Source organism: Thamnophis elegans, chromosome 1, assembly GCF_009769535.1.
Source record: "Thamnophis elegans isolate rThaEle1 chromosome 1, rThaEle1.pri, whole genome shotgun sequence".
Lineage (NCBI taxonomy): Eukaryota > Metazoa > Chordata > Lepidosauria > Squamata > Colubridae > Thamnophis > Thamnophis elegans.
This window is the reverse complement of record NC_045541.1, coordinates 128,444,108-128,465,423: the sequence shown is the minus strand read 5'-3', so window position 1 is coordinate 128,465,423 and position 21,316 is coordinate 128,444,108. Positions and strand designations below refer to the sequence as shown.

At 33.6% G+C, this 21,316-nt stretch overlaps 1 protein-coding gene across 3 annotated transcripts in view; it reads left to right on the top strand.

The window, feature by feature from the left end:
* RALGAPA1 (Ral GTPase activating protein catalytic subunit alpha 1) overlaps positions 1-21,316 on the top strand; it is a 132,257-nt gene that overhangs the window by 94,442 nt on the left and 16,499 nt on the right. For all 3 annotated transcript variants that reach the window (XM_032230895.1, XM_032230912.1, XM_032230904.1), the window contains exons 37-38: positions 7,379-7,537; positions 12,244-12,371. In XM_032230895.1, the coding sequence (XP_032086786.1) occupies positions 7,379-7,537; positions 12,244-12,371 (287 nt within the window). The remainder of the gene's footprint in view (positions 1-7,378; positions 7,538-12,243; positions 12,372-21,316) is intronic.

Below are 21,316 nucleotides of genomic sequence, written 5' to 3'. Positions count from 1 at the left end.
TTTTTACTCTTCTCATGTGATAATTGAGCCAGATAGTAACCCTCTTTAAAGGAACTGGTTCAGTGTGAATCTCAGTATCTATAGGGCATTATGAAAAATATTCTATGTATCTGGCAAATAAACTCACTTGGTTACACTATTGAGTTGAACTCTTCTAGCCAGATCCTGTTGAGTTGGCCAAGCCATCGTCTTGTCTTGTTAGATGTGAAGTGTTTCAGTTTGGGAAATCTAAAGAAGTGGATTTTGCATCCTCTCAATTATAGTCTGTCATAGTAAAAGACAATATGAATAATGGGAGGAATCTTAAAGAATAAGCTTGTAAAATTGTTCTGTATTTTGTATACAAGCAATACATGTAGTCTCAAAGTGAACTGTAGGAAAAATGACACATGTCTCTGATAGTCTATGCTTCAGGTATATCCTCACCCAAGAAATAACCCAAATTTATTAATAGTTGAAAAACAATTTAAAGCAGCTCTTTTCCAAACATTTTGGCCCCATTTGACTGGCACTTTGTGGCTATAATTATGTTTTTTTATTGTGAAATTGGTTTTTTTTTGGCTTGCATTTATTGTAAACTGCCCAGTTCTTCAGATCTGGAATGGGTAATAAAAAGAGTTTCATTTTGAGTTAAATTCATTAACATGCATGTTAGCATAGGGGAGTCTTTCAAAATAATATAAATCCAGGATCTAAAAGTATTGGGGCAGTTTAAAATTCTTTTTTTCCTGATCCACTTCCAACTTGGTTATTTAGACATTGACTTCTGACCAAATAGATAGGGGGTGCACACTTTACCATGAACAACCATATCAAAAATACATTATCATCTAACAATTACATATATTTGTAGCCAGTATATGTAATCAGCAACTCCAGACCTTTTATAACAATCTCAAAAATAAATTGTTTTGCACTATTGGTATTTCTTTTTTCATTTAAAATCCAATAAATTCCACATTACTGACATAAATTGAGAGAGGGAATATTTGTCTTATTACAATGAATGGTTAGCTATCATTAGATTTTAAAACCTTCTATTCTGTACATATATCTTCAGATGTTCTAATCCATTCCGCAGACACATTAATGAGCACTTGTAGAAGTGCAATATTGGAAGAAGTGAGGCAGATTGACCTCAGCATGGAGTTTAATACCTGTAACTGAATTATATCATCAACAGTTAGTACAGAGAAATAGCTATGCCTCTGGCAATTTTCAGATTTGTTCTATGTTCAGTCTCTAATAATTTCCTGTGTTATTATTTAACAGACTTTGTGCTCTAAAAATTTCCACTGATACCTTAAAAACTCCCATCAAACAGCCATTTTTCTTCTACAATTCAAAATGCCTATTTATTTAGATATATAGACTGACAAACCCAGAGACTCTAAGCAGTATTTCATAACATGAACTCAGCAATTCTGATTGGGAGATTACGGATGTAGCTCAGGCTGAATTAGACGTGTTTCATCTACAGTACCTAAAGATGCCCAGATTCAGGCATCATAGCAAACTGCAGTTAAAACAGAATAAGCAAATACATTGGGGATTTTCATTGTTGTAGGAGTGAAACATCATCAAACCATGCAGAATTGAAACTCAGAATCACTCATTCCCATGACAGCTGTTTATAGCAATAGCACTTAGACTTATATACTGCTTCACAGTGCTTTACAGCCCTCTCTAAGCTTTTACAGTCAGCATATTGCCCCCAACAATTGGGTCCTCGTTGGGAAAAGCTCTGGATGTGCTCCACTTCTCAAGTGATTACAAACATCTTGTTAAAGGGACATCATAACAGCATCTGTTTTCTAGATTTGTGAAATTGTTAGGCTGTTGGTTTGAGCTCCGAGCTTGGCAATTTGGTTGCAGATGTTTCGTTACCATTCGAGAAGACATCGTCAGTGCATTTTGAATTGTGAAATTGTCTCCTCTATTAGATATTTTTATAGTTTATTTTGTTCCTGTCTTCAGCTAATTCATATACAGTGGCCTCTATATGCATGATAATTTCTGCTAATAGTTGGCAAATTTGAACACAGAACAAAAACCTAATAGATTATTAACAGCTACCTGAGACAATAAAGACTGCTATCCTTCAGTCTTTGTGCATTCCATTTGAATTTTGATCAGATTTCTCTCAATTCTCCATCTCTCTAACTGTTACAGAAACATTTCTCTTCCTTTAAGGAGTTTGCATTTCTGTTGTTGAAATACTAATTCAATATATAAAGAAAATACTATGTATACTCAGAGCAAAAGTGGTACTTCATTGGATTGAAGTGATCCCAAATCATAATTCCACCCTACAGCAAAACATGATCTTTCCTTGAGGTAGTCTAAAGTATTTCCCCAATAGGAAGCATATTTTTGAGCCAGCTAAGGAAAAAAAAGATTCAAATGTGGCTCATCTCATTTCTTCCAGAAAGATCTTAGAAATATTGGAGCCTTTAACATAGAAGTACATCAACTAAAGGAGTATGATTGTCCTGTATAGCATTTAAGTGAAATATTGATTTTTCTGTACTCCACATTGTGTTCTTTAGTCCAGCATATTTTTAAAAAGAAAGCAATACCTTTCCTTCCAATTTGATTTTTTTAAATGGAATCCAATTATTTTTAAAGTTAAAAATTAAATCATAAAATTTGTATATTTTACTGAATGAACAAAGATCATTTTGCCATGAAATTCATTAGGGAAAAGGAGGAAGAATATCACAGAAACTGTTCTAAGGAGTTTAGCTGAGAGGAGTAAAAAAAGTAATCTCTCGAATAGCTACTGATTTCAAGGGGTATATCTTGATTGCTGATTGCTGAGAGTAGCTGATGGAGTGACTGCTTCCTGCTCAAGAAGCAGAGATTGTAAGAGGAATATAAGGCAGCCATGTTCCAGGAAGAGCTCACTGGACAAGCACATGTGGAGATATAATGGGAGTTTGATCCAGAAATTTAAGAAGCATATCTTTTTTCTTTTAAGTCAGGAGTGTGCTAACCTCAGAGACTGAGAAAAAAGAAATGAAGCCTTTATTGGTAGTTCCTTCAATAACAAAAGTGAAGGTTAAAAGACAGAAGTCAGTTTGGGATGCACTGCTGGTGACATGTTTGTGTTTCTGCCTGAGAACAGCCTGGTACATATTTGCAACAAATTCAGCCTTGTAACCTAATAGCAGTGCTTGACAAGTCAGAAGACCGAATGGGTAGTGGCTCTTAAGTAATTGTATTTTATCAGATTCAACAAAGGAAGCACTATGAGAAGACCTGACAGAGAATGTAGCTCTCCATGGTAAAGACAATTAAACAAACTTCATTTGCAAAAAGACATGGTATATATTCTGCACAATTGGGAACTGAAATTTATTTCTTCAGGCCCTAATTAAAAAAAAACATGTTTTGAAATTAAGGTGGCAGGGATTGGTTCCCAGATAGATTAGCATTCAAATTACTATTGTTGAACTAAGCAACTATTACAGAGTCCCAGTATTAGAAAAAAGACTCGTGTTCTTACCACCACACTATAAGTCAGTGAGAAAAAGAAATCAGAAAGTCCCTAAACATTGCAAATGGATATATTTCAGTTCTAAATAAAGAATGGTTCCTTTGCTGAAATATCTCAAAAGTGCTTTTTTTCTTCAAAAGGAAATTCGGCTGGTTTTTTTTTCCTATGAGGAAGAAGAAGAAAATGTTTCACTTCACATCCAAGAAGTTTCATCAGTTCTGATGGGGGTGGGGAATGAAAGGACAGGTATTGACAGTTGAGACTGGATGGTGGTAAGATGCAAGGATAAGGTGGTATGAGGGGGAATGGAAGGATTGTATTTCTTTGCAGTCATCTAATCATTAGCACTCTCTAAGAGCTGTTGAGATTACTTGGGGGTTTATCTATGTCCTCAGAGCCACTTGAATCAGGGTGCAATTGGTTGTGGAATCTTCTTGGAACTGCTGCAAGGGTTGCAATGTAGACTGGAGATAGATAGTGTCTTATTCCTCCCCCTCTATGTTCCATTCTAACATAGATGAATTATTTTACCCTTCTTTCAAACCAATGGTCCTCCCAATCCAAAATGTGAACTTTGCCATCTTCAAAAGAGTGGCTTTTGCCTTTCAAATGCAAATGGACCAATTGCACTTTGATTGAGGTGACTCTGAGAGCACAGATAAATCCCCAGAAAATACCACAGAGATAATCTGCATGATCATGATATTTAATTAATTAATTAATTAATTCAGTTTAGGCACCACCCAATTCCAACTGACTCTGGGCAGCACACAATACAGTACAAAAAAGCCCAACACAAATCAAGATGAGATGTTATATAAACTGACCAAAACAAAAATCAAAAAGATGCCCCCAACAAGGGGCTCCACCCACCTTAAGATTTGGAAAAAATCCAGGACTTCGGTTTCCTGGAATGCCAACTGGGCGAGGAAGTTGTGGGTTTCAGGGGGATATCTCTACCAAATATCATGCACCATTTACATGTTGTAGTCCGTTGTGTAATTGTGTAATTTAAATAAAAATAAATGCAAATTTTACATGCAGAAAAAAATAAGTGCATCCTATATTTATCGCAATGTCAAATATCTAAAATCAGAATCAGGTATAGATGATTAGAACATTTTAGAGAAATCTGGGAGAACCTATCTCATTTAATCCTCAGACATTTCATTTGCTCTTTGTTGTTAAAGTTTGTAGTGTCACCATGCTTAGGTCAAAAGAATTCTCTGAACCTTTCAAAAAAAAGTATAAATTCCTGTAAGTCTGAGAAGGGATTTAAAAAAAAAACCCAAACAATTTGACGTCAATCATTCCACTGTCCACAACATCTGCAAATGGAGATTTCAGACAATTGCCAACTTGCCTGTGGCAGGCCATCCCAGTAGGTTCAGTCAGAGAACAGAACACACAATGCGAAAAGAATCCCCTAATGTCATAAAGTGACCTACAGAGAGTTCTCACCACTATTGATATTAAAGCTGTATGAGTCTATCAAAAGAAAGAAACTCTGCATGGGAGATATCCCAGAAGGAAACCTTAACTGTCCTGAAGGAACATCAGGGGGAGACTAAAATTTGCTCATAAATACCTAGGACTTCTGGAAAATTTGTTCTGGACCAAAAGACAAATACAGAGTTATTTAGTTGTAAGGCTAGAAAACATGTTTGGCCAAGAAAGAAAGAAAGAAAGCAGCATTTCACCAGAAGAATCTGATACCAACTGCAAAGCATGGTAGTAAAAATGTTATGGTTTACTTTGCTGCAATAGGGCCTGGGCAGTTCACCATAATAAAATCCATTATGAATTCTTCATTGAATAAGTGTATGCCTGAGGATAATGTGTGATCGTCTATCAGAAGATCAAAGTTCAACTGAAAATCTTGTAACATGGCAGTGATCCTCAGCATTCCAGTAAATCCACCAAGGAATGACTAAAAGGAAACTAAGGGTTTGGGAGTGGCCAGGTCAGATCTAAATCCCATCATGCGGATGTAAAGTGATTTGAAACCATTTAAATCATCACACAGCTGAAAATAACCTGGATGGAGGAATAGGAAAAAAGTTCTTCCCAGCCAATATCTGACACTGGTACACGGTTATAAGGAACACTTACTTGTGGTTCTCTACCAAAGAAGGCAATACCAAAGGTGCATTTATTTTTTTGCACAGAAGGAAGTGTGTAATCTATTTGCTATTTTTTTGTTAAAAAAATGATTACAAAGTCCATTTTTCATGTTTTTTTTCCAATTGCTTTATATACTGTTAGAATGAAGAGAAAGATAAACGTATGTTTTAAAAAATTATATGGAGTGTATTTACTTTCTCCTTTAGTTTTTTTTCCTCGCTTTTTTTGTTCCTATGCTGTGCTCTGCATATCTTTATTTATGCTAAAAGAGAATTGCATTATGGGTACTTTGAATATATCCATTTTGAGAGTACATTTTCCTCTTCCCCTTTTTTAAAGAAAAAAGGTTAACAATTTAACTAGGATTGGTAAAAAAGTGAAGTGGGTAACAAAAGCACCCTAAACAAAAGCAACTAGCCATCAAAAAATTGTAATGTCCTCATCTCTTCTTTAGATCAGTGGGTTCTACACATTAGTGATAATTTTGGCAAGAGTTCAAGGGTTAATGTAATAGATAAATAAAAGGAAATTGAGCCTGCATTATTTCACTTGTCTTCTCTTTCCAAAACTAACTTACTTAATTTTTTTAAAGTAAATACTTGAATTCTTCTTGCCAGTGTTCTTTGCTTTTACTATTGTTTATTACTTCAATTATACCTGGTATCACTTAGAATGATCTGCCATTTGGAAATCACAGTGTAGCCTGCAGCTTAGTATTAACTCTGGCTGGTATTGTAACATATACAGCATATGACATTAATGTATCAAAATTAAATTTGATCGTCCCTTCTGGTTATATTTATTTCACATTTCTTTTGTATTCAGTTAACGTAAACTTATTATGAAAGCTGACACATGATGAGGCTATAAAGGAAGAATGTTTTCAACTATTTCGATTTTTTTTAATGAAATTTCAGATATCTCTGCTTTTCCAGTGCTTGATTTCTTTTCAGTGCTTTAGTAGAAATTGTAACCTGGTGCTGTAACTATAGAAATACTTTTAACTGATCATATTGGTTTATGACAGTTCTGTCTACCAATAATTGCAAAACAAAAACCTTATGTTAAAAAGTTGTTCGTTTAAACATAATTATAAACTATAAAAAAAAAAGTAATAAAAATAGTTGTTAATAGTAACTGTTGTAGTAGCATCATTATATTCTAGGGATACAGTCTGGTGGTTTACTAAGATCATTTCCTATATTTATTTATTTATTTATTCATTCATTCATCAAGTTTATATAGCCACCCATCTCACACATGTTGTTCTGGGCAGTATACAATAAAATAAACCATAAAGCAAATATTAAAACTTATAAATAAAATGAATAAAATATATGTTTCTTTAAAAGACTGGGATAAAGCATTTTGATATTATATGCAATGTAGCCATCTTGAATGTTTCTTTCATTTCTGGGAATTTCTTGATTAATGTATTATATAGGAACTATTATCCTAAAGGTGCTTTCTTTCAAAAGGCAGCTGAACTTTCTTGTTTTGCTAGAAGATGTTTCGCTTTCTCATCCAAGAAGCTTCTTCAGTTCTCACTGAATGATGGAAAACGGAAGGATTTATATTCCTTGCAGTCATGAAGAACTGAAGAAGCTTCTTGGATGAGAAAGCGAAATGTCTTCTAGCAAAACAAGAAAGTCCAGTTGCCTTTTGAAAGTAAGCACCTTTGGGACAACTATGACCTGGACAACTGAGAATCTCCATAGACATTTGGGAACTACTATGTTATTTCTCTTGTTTCAGCTTAGGCATTTAGGAAATGATGAAGTTCACATTGTCTGGTCAGAGCATATTCGAGACTATCGAAGAGGAATCATTCCTACAGAATTTGGAGATGTACTTATTGTTATATATCCAATGAAAAATTACATGTTCAGTATTCAGATTATGAAAAAACCTGAGGTATGTTCCAACTATTCCTATTCAGCTAAGACGTTTAGAAAATGATGTTCACACTGTCTAGTCAAAGGATATTATGGATTTCAGAAGAAAACATCATTTTTATAGAATTTGAAAATATATATTCAGTGAAAAATTAATATGCTCAGCATTAAGAATATGAAAAAATAAGGCATCTTCTAATGATTTATGCTATATCCATCAATAGAGGATGAGGTGCTGTGCTGTTCCTGAGTTGAACATCTTGAAGAGTTCATCTTCAGCACAGATTTCAACAGATTGTTTGGGCTATAGAACAATGGCATTAGTATTGTTTTTGTAATTAAATAGCTGCAGTTCAACAATAGCTATGGATAACCAGAGCATATATTAGTGAGCTTTCTCTGTTGTAGTATCTGCAACCTTCCCATCTGAGAGTTGTAGCCCTCCCCCGTACTTTTTAAGGAACCTTTAAAACTTGGGTCTGTTTCCAGTTCTGAGTGAGAATGGATTGTAGATTCCTTGTGGGGTGTTTCAATTTTTTATTTCATGGTTGTTGTTTTTTCCAAAGCTTCCTTTGGATTATACCGCGTTTTCCCAAAAATAAGATAGGGTCTTATTTTCTTTTGATCCCTGATCCCTTGGCCGTATTTTCGGAGCGGTCTTATTATTTGTGAGGTGCAGGAGGCCGCAAGCGTAGTCACTCATGGCTGCTGCTGTGTTGCAATATTTTCGACGAGGGCTTATTTTCATGGGAGGACTTATTTTAGCGCATGCACTCAAAAGCCCGATGGGGCTTATTATCTAGGAAGGTCTTTTATATAAAAAGTTTTTATTTTTATTTTTAAACAAACATAGACAGACAAAAACATAAAACATAAAACATAAAAACATCTTCCATTACATACAGTGTGTCGATTGGTTACAAGGTTTTTGTGCATCCTTTCCATAGTCATCACTTAAACTTTATATAAATTGACTGACATTGTCAGTCAAATACGTTTATATACATTGTTATTATAGTACTTCATTTATTTGACTTTCACTATTGTGTCCTCATTTTAAACAAAATATTCTAAATATGGGTTCATTTAGATTGTCGTAGTTCATTACATCATCTTCAATATATCCAATAATAAAATATTTTTATACCCTATTCTGATTCATTTTTGGTAACATTCTGTAATACTTTTCAATTCCATGTGTATTTTTTTAAATCTAACCACAGATAAGATAAATCCCATATCCTATAAATTTATTTATCTTCTTGTTCTCTAATTTCATATGTCAACTTACTCATTTCAGCACATTCCATTGTTCAGATCATCAATCAAATATATAGATACAATTATTATGATTATAAAACATTCATTGAGTATAACTATTATTACCTCCCTTTTATGTGAAGCATGCTAAATTTAAAGTAAATTATATATTATGGCATTTCTTTACATCATCCTGGAATCATTCAATGATATTACATCTTTATATTCTCACTTGCAGTTTATATAAAATTCCATATTATCCCTCTAGTATATATAGATACATTATTATCATTGTTAATCATTTATTCAACTATAACTAATATTACTTTATCTTATACATAATACTCAAAATTTAACTTAAGTTTAACTTAATTTTCGTTGTAACATTTCATTTTGTCATCCTGTATCCTTCCAGAAATAGTGCCATCCAATATCTCTTGCCATTTGTAAAATCTGTATTCTAGTTGTTTTCTTAGTAAATCTTTTTTTTTTGATTATTAAATACATTTTATTTATTTCATTTTCATTTTCATTTTATACAATCACTTATATACTGTGCATAAAAAAAGGAGAAAAAAAAAACCCAACATCATTCCCCCATACACCCTCTCTTCTCCCCCTCCAACTTTCATTTCACCCCTCCAGCATTCCCCTCTTCTACTTCCCTTCCCCCTCAGACATCTCCCCCTCCCTCCATCTCACCCTCCTTACATTCCCTCTCACTCCCTCTTTACTTCTCCCTCCTCTTTCCCTCTTCTCCTCGCTTTGGTGTATCCATACAATTCAGTTTGTTAAAAGAGAAAAAGAAAAAAAGAAAAAAGAAAAACAAGCCGCAGTATACAAGTGAATTCTTATTGTTCTAAGAATTGAAACTGTAATTCCACCCTCCCCCCTCCCCCCTATAATCCCCCCTCCCTAACCCCCTTACGGCTTCGCAGGTCCCATACCCGGCATAATTCTTTAACAAGCATTTGAGTATAATAAGGCCAGCTAACTTTAAAATTAAAAACATAAAATAAAAGTAAAGCCAAAAAAAAAAGAGAATAGTAAAAACTAAAAAAAAAAAACACACACACACACACACATACACAAAAAGAAAGGAGAAACAAGAAGGGTCAATAAACCCACTACGTTAACACAGCTTCCCATTATCTGTAAATCTTAAACAATGTAGCTCATTCCAAATTTCGGTTATTTTACTACTTGCAGGGTTTCAAACTGTATTAGAGCCAGGTAAGTTGATCAATTAGGATTCCCCAACTAAAAGTCTCATTGCTTTGTCTATCTATTCAGACCTTTAATTTATCTCTTTTTTATCCGAATATCCAAACCTTTCTATAAAACCATTAAACTCAAGTACTTCTTTCATTTTTCATTTCCAACACCTCCCTTTCTATCCTTACCCACCTCCACATGTAAATTTTTTACCTTCCACCCTGCCTTTATCCATATCGACATATATATTTTATCCGCATCCATTGCTCCTCCCATATTTACTCCACTTTCCTGAAGACTCTCCAACCAATCTTTCTTGACCTTATATTGAAATAGCAACTCAAACAAACATCAGCTTGCATTCTAGCCCCAGGTAGTCTAATTAAGCTTTCGCTACCCTTCCCTCTCCCACGCGCCTCCCAACTCCGTTCGTCCCAGACCACAACTCAAAAAGATCGCAATCTCCGCTCTCCTCGCCTAGTTTTCTTAGTAAATCTTATGTGGCCTTCTCTTAGCAACTTATTGTTCATTGCATATCTTTTAAAGGCTCGAAACCCTTCATCTGTTCTTTCCATCAGCTTGTCTTTGGTTATCACTGGTGCTTCTGCCAAAGGTATTCTCCTTATCTCTGCCAAATTTTCTCCCCTTTCTTCTTCCATGTTTTAAGGTCTAAGATAGAGTTCCAGTTCATCAACCTCTCAAATATCAACAGTTTTCTTATCACTTTGTTCATGTTTTTCTGCAATTTTTTTAATTCTATCCTCAAATTTCATCATCGTTTTATGGATATTCTTGGTTCTTCCTCCCATTTTTTCTACTCTTTGCTCTATAATCTCAAGATTCTTTTCAATGTTCTCTGTACCTATTAGCCTTTTTGGATTCCTTGCATATTTTTTTGCAAAATTCTTTTTCTTCTTCCTGTTGCACCATTTTTCCAAGTTGTAAACACTGCCACTAAAACATCCAAGGCTTATTGCTAAATGTTAAACAAATTTACTATAGTCTTTCAAGTCCAAGCTTTATCTTTACTCCAGTCCAGCTACTGATAATATTCCAAAAAACACCTGTATAAACAACTCGTGCTCTTCCCACTGTTCCTTTCAGTAAACAAAATCTAGAACTTTAACACATAACATATCAGTCAAATGATCAAAGGAATTAGTGTTTCCAAGCCTCCAGCCTCTAGATGACAGTGTTACTTCATTTTCTTCTGCTTTTACCCTTCTCTTTGTTATGAGGTTTAAGGGGGAAAAAATGCTTAAAAGGTAAAATCCACCCAAATGTTAGAAAAAGGAAGAAAGTTCCACCCAATAAAAACGGAGTTAAAAAAAGAAAGATAACACTCTAATTTTAATACAGGCTTAATCCCTCATTTGCTCTCTTCTATCTTCAATTTTAATTTACTTTAAGTCTTTTGGGTATTATCTTCTCTCATAGTAAATAGTAAAGTTTATCTCACCAATTCCGACACACTCTCCTGCACAGGGGTCTGTCCCAACCTTATGCAGCTTAAAATGGCTGCTTTTCTTGTAGCTGGCAAAAAAAGCTTTCTCCTGGATCAGTCAGGGACTTTCTGATGTCCCTGAGATCAGTAGGACATGCCCTTCTCTATCACTGTCTCTTCGGGACAGTTTAGGTCCAAAAAGAACCGTCCAGCAACAGAGATTCGACAGCAATCCTGGAGCCCCAAGATTGCATGTCAAGTTGTAGCGACGTCAGGCCCCGCCTTCCTTTTATCTAGGAAGGTCTTATTTTCAGGGAAACAGGGTATATTCTGTGTTTTAATTATTATTGTAAGATATAGTAAGATATGGATGGTCTTTTATACATGCATAAATTACCATTATCTCTTTTAAACATATATTTATATTTTGATATTAATTGCATTCAACAATTAATTGTATGTTAAGGTGCCCACAAACTATTCATATTTTTTCATAAACAACAATACCCCACAGTAAATTTGCAACCTCTACAGCCTTTGTTATACTTTAGCCTTTAAGAGAATATTTTTTGTGATATTATTGCGTATATCAGATTAAGTTTAAAATAAATTTGAATATAAGTAATTATTGAAGCAGACATTAATATAGAAAGAATTCTCTCTTTTTGAAAATGTTCAGATGATCATATTGTCATCAAGAAGCAGTATTTTAAATAATTTATGATTAATGAGAGGTTAAAGCTGATTGCTAATTGTTGTAGAAACTACTAATTTAATGGCTGAATTTCTCAACTTTTTGAATTCAGGTCCCATTCTTTGGTCCATTATTTGATGGTGCTATTGTAAATGGAAAAATTCTTCCTATTATGGTTCGAGCAACAGCTATAAATGCTAGCAGAGCTCTGAAATCGCTCATTCCATTATACCAAAATTTGTATCCTTTAACAAAAAGAAAACACTCAAAAACAAGTTCAGCTGAGCATAAAGTAATTTGCTTTCAAATAATCATGCCTAGGACTGTATCATATGTTTGATTTATATCCGGGGTTTCCATATATTCAGTTTTGATCAATCTTAAGATAATATTGATTAACATAAATTGCAAGAATAAAATGAGATGATAGAAAGATTTGGCTCCAACTTGATTATTTTATTTTATTTATCCAAATTTTTATTAGTTTATCAAAATATAAAATACAAAGAAAAAATGAGAATAGTGGGAAAGTAAGGGACGAAAAAGGGAAAAAGAAAAAGTTTAAGGAAAAGGCAAAAAAGAAAGAAAAGAATTGATTTACTATAGCACAATAGAATAAAATAATAAATACAGTCTCAAATTTTCAATATATACTAGCCATTTCTATTACCATAAAACCCATCTAATCAGAAAAATCCAAACTCAGAATTTCATTTTTTTTCAGCCTTATGCTCACGATCCAGAAGTGGTCTCCAAGTGAAAACAAAGTTAACTTGATTTAAAATACTTTATTTTGAATGACTTCTAAACATTTAAAATTATTTGTAAAAATATATTGTTCTAAACTTATTCATCTTTAAATTACGTGAAGAAACATTTTTTGACTACAAACCAATCCATAAATAATTTTCAAAATCAATAGCAAAGGACACTCATTTCACATATGTTATATAAATGCTGTTGTCATATATTTCTGTTAAATTTCATTAATTGTAGTAGTGAGCTGCTAGTCTTTGCATCTCTTGTCAATGATATTCATTTCTTTATTAGACATAATTATTTGTAGTGAACAGGTTTGTGTTATTTTATTGTTTGGTTAGTATTTTAATTATTATTTTTTATAGAGGATGCTTGGTTGGACATAGTGTAATATGTTAAGGTAAGTCAGGCTTTTTTGGACATTTCCCATGGAGTTGAAACTGGTATTTTATTTGATGAAGTTAGATTTAATTATATGTACCTAGTTTAAAATCTATACCTGATTATGGTAATTAAATACAATTTTAAGGTTTTATAAGAGGTCAAAAATACGCATTTTAAATTAACACTTATCTAAATGATCTTTTTAGCAAATATCTGGAAGATCGTAATACATAGTATAGGCGACAACAATGAATCTTTAAATATCAAAATTCTAACAATTTTACTTAATTATATGATAATAATTATATAGCAATGTCAGCTAAATTCCACTCAATAAATAGTGCTGAGATTCCAAAGCACATATTGTGAAATTTGTGTCCATTAAAAATAGTCTGGGACTGCAACATGTCTTGGTTAACTGTATATCAAATGTTGTTCAGTAAATTACAAGTGTATTGATTGGCATATGCTGCCTAAATCAATTGTTCTGACAGCCAAAATTACAGTAATCTGTCAGTATTGATGACTGTCTTTCAGACGTTGGTACCTTTCCTTCATTTGTCTTCTTTTCTTACTTGTTTCTAAAGTGCATTTTCTTGTAAGCATCTTGTATTGTCATGGTAGATACTTGATGGTCCTTTTTTGTCGATTGAAACCAATTTATAGGCTTGATCATGAAATTAGAGATAAAATACAGCACCAGGGAGCATGGGTAGGCAATATTTTGCCTAACAATTGGGTTGCGAATGCAGTTTAAGCTTGTTATCAATCATTTATTAATTAGACGTTGAAAGAGTATGGTTTGGTTGTATCTTTATGGTGAGGGAAGTAATGAGTAATTCCAAAGCATCACTTTAAATATCTTTGATTTTAGATTCAATAGAAAACTGTGATTAATTTTAAACTTTTCTCTTAAAATTTGTAATATACTGGTAGGTTGTTTACACATCTTCATTTCAGAGATTTAAAAGGTTTTTTTTTTACATTATGCATCTGTATGTCCTAAGGATCATACTGAAAATATGTCATATCACCTTTTCTGCTAACTCTTCTAATCTGTGATTATTTGCACTAAACATAGAGATCTAGTTAGGGATAATTTAACAGGTAACTGAATGAATTCCTCTAAACAAACAAAATTCTGCTCTTTCTGTTTAAAAAGGGATTGACAAATTTGTGAAGGAATAAAACATAAATGAAATTAATATGATGGAGTATACTTATCTATTTTTTCCATTAATTTTTTTATTTTAAAATTTTAATGATTTAAATACACAAGATGTGACTTTTGTGAGATCAATTTTGTTTTTACTTTGGAGAAAATGTACTTATTTTATGAAAAATTGCTAAAATCAATGTACTATTGTGCTCCTTTAACAAAAAAATGTATATTTTACATATTGTAACTGCACAATTCTTTGGTATAATAATCCAGAATATATATATATATATATATATATATATATATATATATAGATAGATAGATAGATAGATAGATAGATAGATAGATAGATAGATAGATAGATAGATGATAGATAGATAGATAGATAGATAGATAGATAGATAGATAGATAGATAGATGATAGATAGATAGATGAGAGAGAGAGAGTGAGTTTATATTTGTGCTGATAAATATTTATTTATCAGCACAAATTAAAACACACACACACACACACATATATATAAATAATGTTTAGTTAAGACATAAGCGAAGTAAAGAAGGGTTTATACAGAATCTTCTCTTAATACTACCTCTAGTAGAATAAAATCTTGAATTTTTTTTTTAAAAAGCTGACATTATGACAAAGTGATGTGTTCTTTTTTTAAAAGAAATGGGATAAAGGTCATACATTATCCATTTCATTTAGAGTGTGTCTACTTATTACTAGTATGGATTTTTTTTAAAAACCCTGTTGCCAAGCCACAGTTCCTATCCATCTGTTCTTGCTGTTGTGAAAAGGTTCAATTTTCAGCAAAACCCTGCATTTCACAGAAGGTATGTGAGGTGAAATTTCACAGAAGACATGATGGATCTTGATTCTTAGTGATAAACCAGCAGGGTTGGCATATGGTTCTGCATGATATGGAGGCTTGGGTTCCTTCGCTTTACATTTGTAGTGAGAAGCTGATAAAAACTGGCTCTGTATTGTTTCACTGGACACCAATCATAGGCAACAGGAACTGCCCATTTTAACTCACGGTGGGAAGGAAACCCAGGCACAGTTCACAATAGTACTATTGTCATATTGCAAACTACTCTGAACAGCTTGACAGCTTTTTAAGGAGGGGGAGAGAAGTGTTGCTTTTCAAATTGGTGCTCAAAAGAGTGATGTGAAAAACACAGTGCTGATTTATTAAGATTCTTTCTCTATAATATTATCAGCTTGTAATAATAAACAGTTGCCTGTTTTTTTTAAAAAAAAACTATAATAATCATCATATATAGGAATGGCAATATAAAAGGTCAGGAGTTATCAAGTCTCTGGGTTGAACAAATTTTAGTGTAAGAATTTCTAATTAAATCTGTGAAGATATACAATCTGCTATAGTCTATACAGATCCATGAGCAAAAATATAATTTAGAACACTTGGATATCAGTAAATCAGTCTTCCCCATCCTTTTCTTCACTTTAGTTTCCTTGGTGGTAATTGTAGTCTTATACAGCTTGAGGGAGGCTGACCTATGTAACTAAAACATTTATTTTAATCCTATGAATCAGATTGAATATTCCTATTTTTCAAAATTCAGAAAAGAAATTCCATTAGTCTTCAAAGAAATATATAGGAAGGCATATTTTAATGTACTAGAAGGGAAAGGGAAAGATATTGGTAAGTATTCTTAATGTTTCTAGCCTTTAGTATCTATACTGCCTTCATGAAACAATAGAAATCCAGATTGATAAAATACATAAAAATGAGAGTTGGAGGTGTTTGTTTTTTTTGTGTGTGTTTTTTTTAGTATTTACCATTTATTGGACAAACACTGCGTTTTACTTACATTCCATGGGAAGAAAAAATTCCAGTGTAAACAATGAACTGAAGCAGTACTTAACTTGCAATGTTTTCGTGCTTTACCTGGACCATATGCAAAAACTTTATTGCCCACATTGCTATGGGCAATAAACACAACATCAAAAGCAACACAGTTTATATATAAACATAGGTAATTTTTTTCAGCTCTACATGGAGATGTAATTAAACAGTATAAAGCACTCAGAAAAATCAATCTGCAGCTTTATATGCACTACATTGAGATCATATCCTGTACTGTACTGAGTTGGTGTGCCTTTATATACAGAAAGTAGATATTTTGGCAGCAGAAACCCCAAAGTCCTATTTACAGTGACTTCCTTGAATATGAATGAATGATGAATAATCTTCTTTTCTTTGATGATTTAGAATATTTTATTACTTTTTAAGGTACAGAAGAGTTGGATGATTGTCAGAATGGCTCTCTGGCATTCAGAATAATTCAATTGTCTGCCTTTAGCAACATTCATTTCCCAAAATATAGTCTACTGACAGAAATGTGTCAGTTTCTAGAGCCCTGTATAGGTGGTGGCTAGTTATAATTTGCCATTGATATTTACCAAAGTTATAGCATCATTCTGATGAAAAGCATCCACATCTGTTTGGGATAATTTGTCTACCAGAATTCTGCAACATGGCTGCTTGAACATTATCAATATCAACCCAGTGCCCCATCAGATGCTCCTTTATGATACCATGCATAAACGATAGTTTCAGTAACCACTCTCTTTCTGTTGCTCTTTTCTATTTATATACACCAGTAGTGTCAAACTAGTGGCCCATGGGCTATGCCCAACCCAGTTCCGCCCAGGGAAAATCATCACAATTTGTCACGTCAGCAACATAATGCTGCGAGTTTGACACCCATGATATACACTGTGCTGTTCAGATAAAAATATTAATATCCTGGCCAGGTCTTAATTTTATGATTTTTTTCTAAGCCTTCTTTATTGTCCATTCTCTCTAAGCCAGATATTCAGTGATCAGGATTGTCTCCTAAGTTCCTAAGTAGATACCCCTCTGAGTCAACAGATAGAGCTTTTAATAGTAAAGTTAGTTTGTTATGGCTTAGACAAACTAACTAAAGTTAGTTTGTTCTTAAGCAGTCTTTGAACTTGAGAGCCATAACATTTTGAAAATATCTTATCCCAGTACCTGGGACGTATCTGGATGGGGAACAACAGGCTTCAGCCAAATCCTGGCAAGACTGAATGGTGTTGAGTTTTGGAGCTTTCCTATTCTCAGGCTATGCCATTTTTGGTGCCAAGTAGAGTGGCACTGCCTCAGACAGATCTGATGGACAAACTGGGGATCCTCCCGTACTCACAGCTCCTGCTTTGAAGAGCAGTTGGCTATCATGTCTAGGAGGATCTTTGCACAGCTTCATGTAGTGCACAGTTGCACCTATTCCTGGATTGGGGAGATCTGCTCACTGTCACTCATATCCTAATCACCTCCCATTTGGATTTCTGCAATACGCTAAACATGGGCTGCCTTGAAGACTATGTGGAAGCTTCAGCTGCTGCCAAATGCAACAACATGGACAATTGCCTGCCCCTGGAACAGTACTTGTTACATCTGTGCTCCATGGGCTCCACTGGTTATCAGTTCGCTTCCAGGTCCAATTCAAGGTGCTATTTTGCCTTTTAAAACGTTCAATGGCATGGGGTTGGATTATCTGAGGGACCACCTCTCCCTGATTATAGCTGCTCATCAGTGTAGATATAGACATTTTGTGGATTGAGCATTCTGGTACATATTTTACCCTAAAACCTGTCTGAACTTTCTGACCCTGGAGTCAAATTATTTGTCCAAAGATTCATCACTATTGCAACCCAAATAAAATCTGTTAACTTCTGATTTTCAGAGGACCTGCTGCATCAAGGCAAAAACATTTTAAGGGAGTGTATTTGATTTTTTATTTTTTTAAGGGAGTGTATTTGATCATGAGTATAATTGATCGTGAAAAGCAGGAAATTTTTCTAGAAGTCTGCTGACATAAGGTTGTAGGGTCAGCTTCATTTTTTACCAGAACTACATTATTCACCAATTAATATATCATATTTACTCTAATAATTTGTTTAGGCAATCAGAACTGAAAATGGTCTGCACAAAATTCTACATCCAGTGCAGCCTTTTTGGGTTGGTCAGAATAATTTACAATGTGTAGGAAAGTTCAATTTGTTGTTATTATACATGAGTCAGATTGTAGCTGCCTGGCAAATTATAAAACAATTTCAGTGAATCTTTTTTCAGAGAAAACCGTTATTCTGTCAACAAATATAAAGAGCTTCTTGGAATTTCATGGACTTAGTTTGCTTTTAAACAATATCCAATCAGTATGCTGCATATATTTCACAGTTTGTGGCATACGGGTAACTGTATCCTGAATTGTCAGATACTCTTTAGTTAGACTAAGGATACTAGCAGGAGCATGCTTAAAATAAAATAAGGATGCAGTTGCTGTAAAATGTGCCAGAAGTGACAAGTATTGTGTCTTAGTGGTAAAATGTGACAGGACTGACAAGTATTGTATTGTTAACATTAACAGAGAAAGCACGTTACTATGTTGGGTGATCTTGTCTTGTCTCTCTCTTATTAAAAATCATTATACAAAAGCAGTGCTTCCCAAACCTGGATAAATTACCCAAAATTGGATAAATGTGTTTTTTCTTTGGGTGATGACACACAAAACCATTACCTAGTCACAATAGGAACATATGGATTGTCTTAAAGTATTTTACCTACATTGAGTAAAAAGGATTTTCTGATAAGTGTTTTAAAGTATTGAAGGAAAATAAATTAAATAAAAACTGGTTGATTGAAGGTAGGAAGTAGAGATCAATATTTATGGGTCCATCTGTTGCCAATCATAGCATATGGAAGATAACAGAATAGTAAAGGAACATGATATATAAATTGAATGAAAACAATATTGTTTATGAAATCAAAAGGTCTCTGATCTTATGGAATGGAATTGATGAACGCATACATGGAATAAGAGTAAATATTTAATTATGAATGGAAGAGCTAAACTTTATGCCAGAAAGTATGTATTGTATGTTTTGACAAATTATTTCAGGTTTCATAAAAGCTCATAGTTGTCACATATTATGCTCCAGTGAATGTGATAAGAGAGTTCTATAAAATGAGTATAAGAAGTTATAAATATTATGAGAATGAAAAAAAAATAGTAAGATTGCTTATGACTGATGAAATGGTAGAGTATGAATCTGAACTGCTTACAGAGTTCTTGTTCAATATTGGCAAAGATTTCTGAGCTTGACAATTAAAATAATTGTTATTTTACCCAAAGAGAACTGTGACAAAAGTGAATGAAGAAATTGCAGGGGAATTAGTTTGCTAAATCTGCCTGAGAAGATGTTTAGCAGAACTCTTATTGAAGTGGTTCAAGAGCTGATAATGAGTAAAATTTGGGAAATGCAGGACAGCTTTATGCTTGACCCAGGGTAAATCAGTGTTTTGTTCCTGAGCAGGTCATGCCATCTACACACACATGTATGTGTATGCAATTATAGTATAATTGTAGATTTAGAGCAACTGAATATGGGAGTGTTTTGCATAAATCATGGAGTTGGGAATGGAATAAGATGTATGATGTATGTATGATGGAAATAAAGCATATAGTGGAGGCATGAAATACTCTTACCTTCGTTATCGGTTCGGAACCGAGAGCGTGTGCACATGTGCAGACATGTGAGCGGAGTGAACCAGCAGAATACCACCTCTGATGTAGTGAATAAATGGGATGCTGAACAATTCATTTAACATTGAGTAAGAAGTAAGAGAAGGACATGAAATGTCTATTTGCTTAATGCATTTTTCAATTAATATATAAGAAATGCTTGTAATGGTATTAGTGGTGCATTGTTTGTGAATACCATGGATGTGAGTGCAGCCAGTGCCATGTTGTTAGCTGACAATCTGAGTGGTTTGCAGCAAATGTTAGACAGATAGTCCAATGCAGTGGGGAGTATGAATTTAATGTTAATAGAGTTAAGACAAAGATAGTTGTTTGGCAGGAAAATAAAGCATCTATTTCAAAATGGCAAAAAAAGAGAGCCAATAGTTAATTTTGTGGTTAATATCTGGTCAGTTGCAACAAACGAATGTTTGCTTAAGAATCATACTTCTGCCCTCATTTGAGAGTTGTATGTGCCAGGGGAAACAGTAAAGTATATATAATGGAAATTGGTTGTTTAAGAAGGTGGGTAAAAGCAGGGAAGGGAATGAGTGGAGAAAGAGATTGAGTCAAGAATGAAAGGGTGTTGTGACTAGTACATTGACATGGATGATTTGGTCATATAGAGATAATGAATGAGCATTGAATTGCAAAGCAGCTGCTTGAAGCAAGAGTGAATGAATCAAAAGGATTTGTAAGACCAAAAAAGTGGTATTCTTTGAATAGAGCTGGTGAAATCCTCAGAGAGATGTGAATTTAGAAAACAGCATATGAAGGAAAATAATATAATTGGTATATATTCATGTGCATAGATCTTTAGATAATAATGCAAGGGTCATATGGTATTCATATGACTTCCTTAATAATTTACTCTTATTAGTTGTTTATTTTAAATTTGTATTGGTAGTGTGATTTAACATGTTTGTTTGTTTGTTTGTTTAATTAAATTAATTAAATTTTATAACCACCCAGCTTAACCAAGTGTTTCTGGGCAGTTAACCATTCTAACAATAAAACAAAACAATTTTTACACCATTAAAATAATAAAAAGATCCCCAAAACAAATAAGAATAAGCAGTAGCCATTAATCAACTAATAGTAAAGCCATGTAAGGGAACCCTTAACAGATTCCAAGCTCCCTAGACAAAATCTTGTGTTCGTTTTAAAATAAAACTAGCACAAAACATTTGTCAATTTGTGCCCGTGCATTTGCTTTTGATTTCCCATAATTTAGGTAACATTATGACAAGTTGATCTTAAATATAGTATTCCACAAAGTTTCTCACTTCTTTGTCATTCACATTAAAGT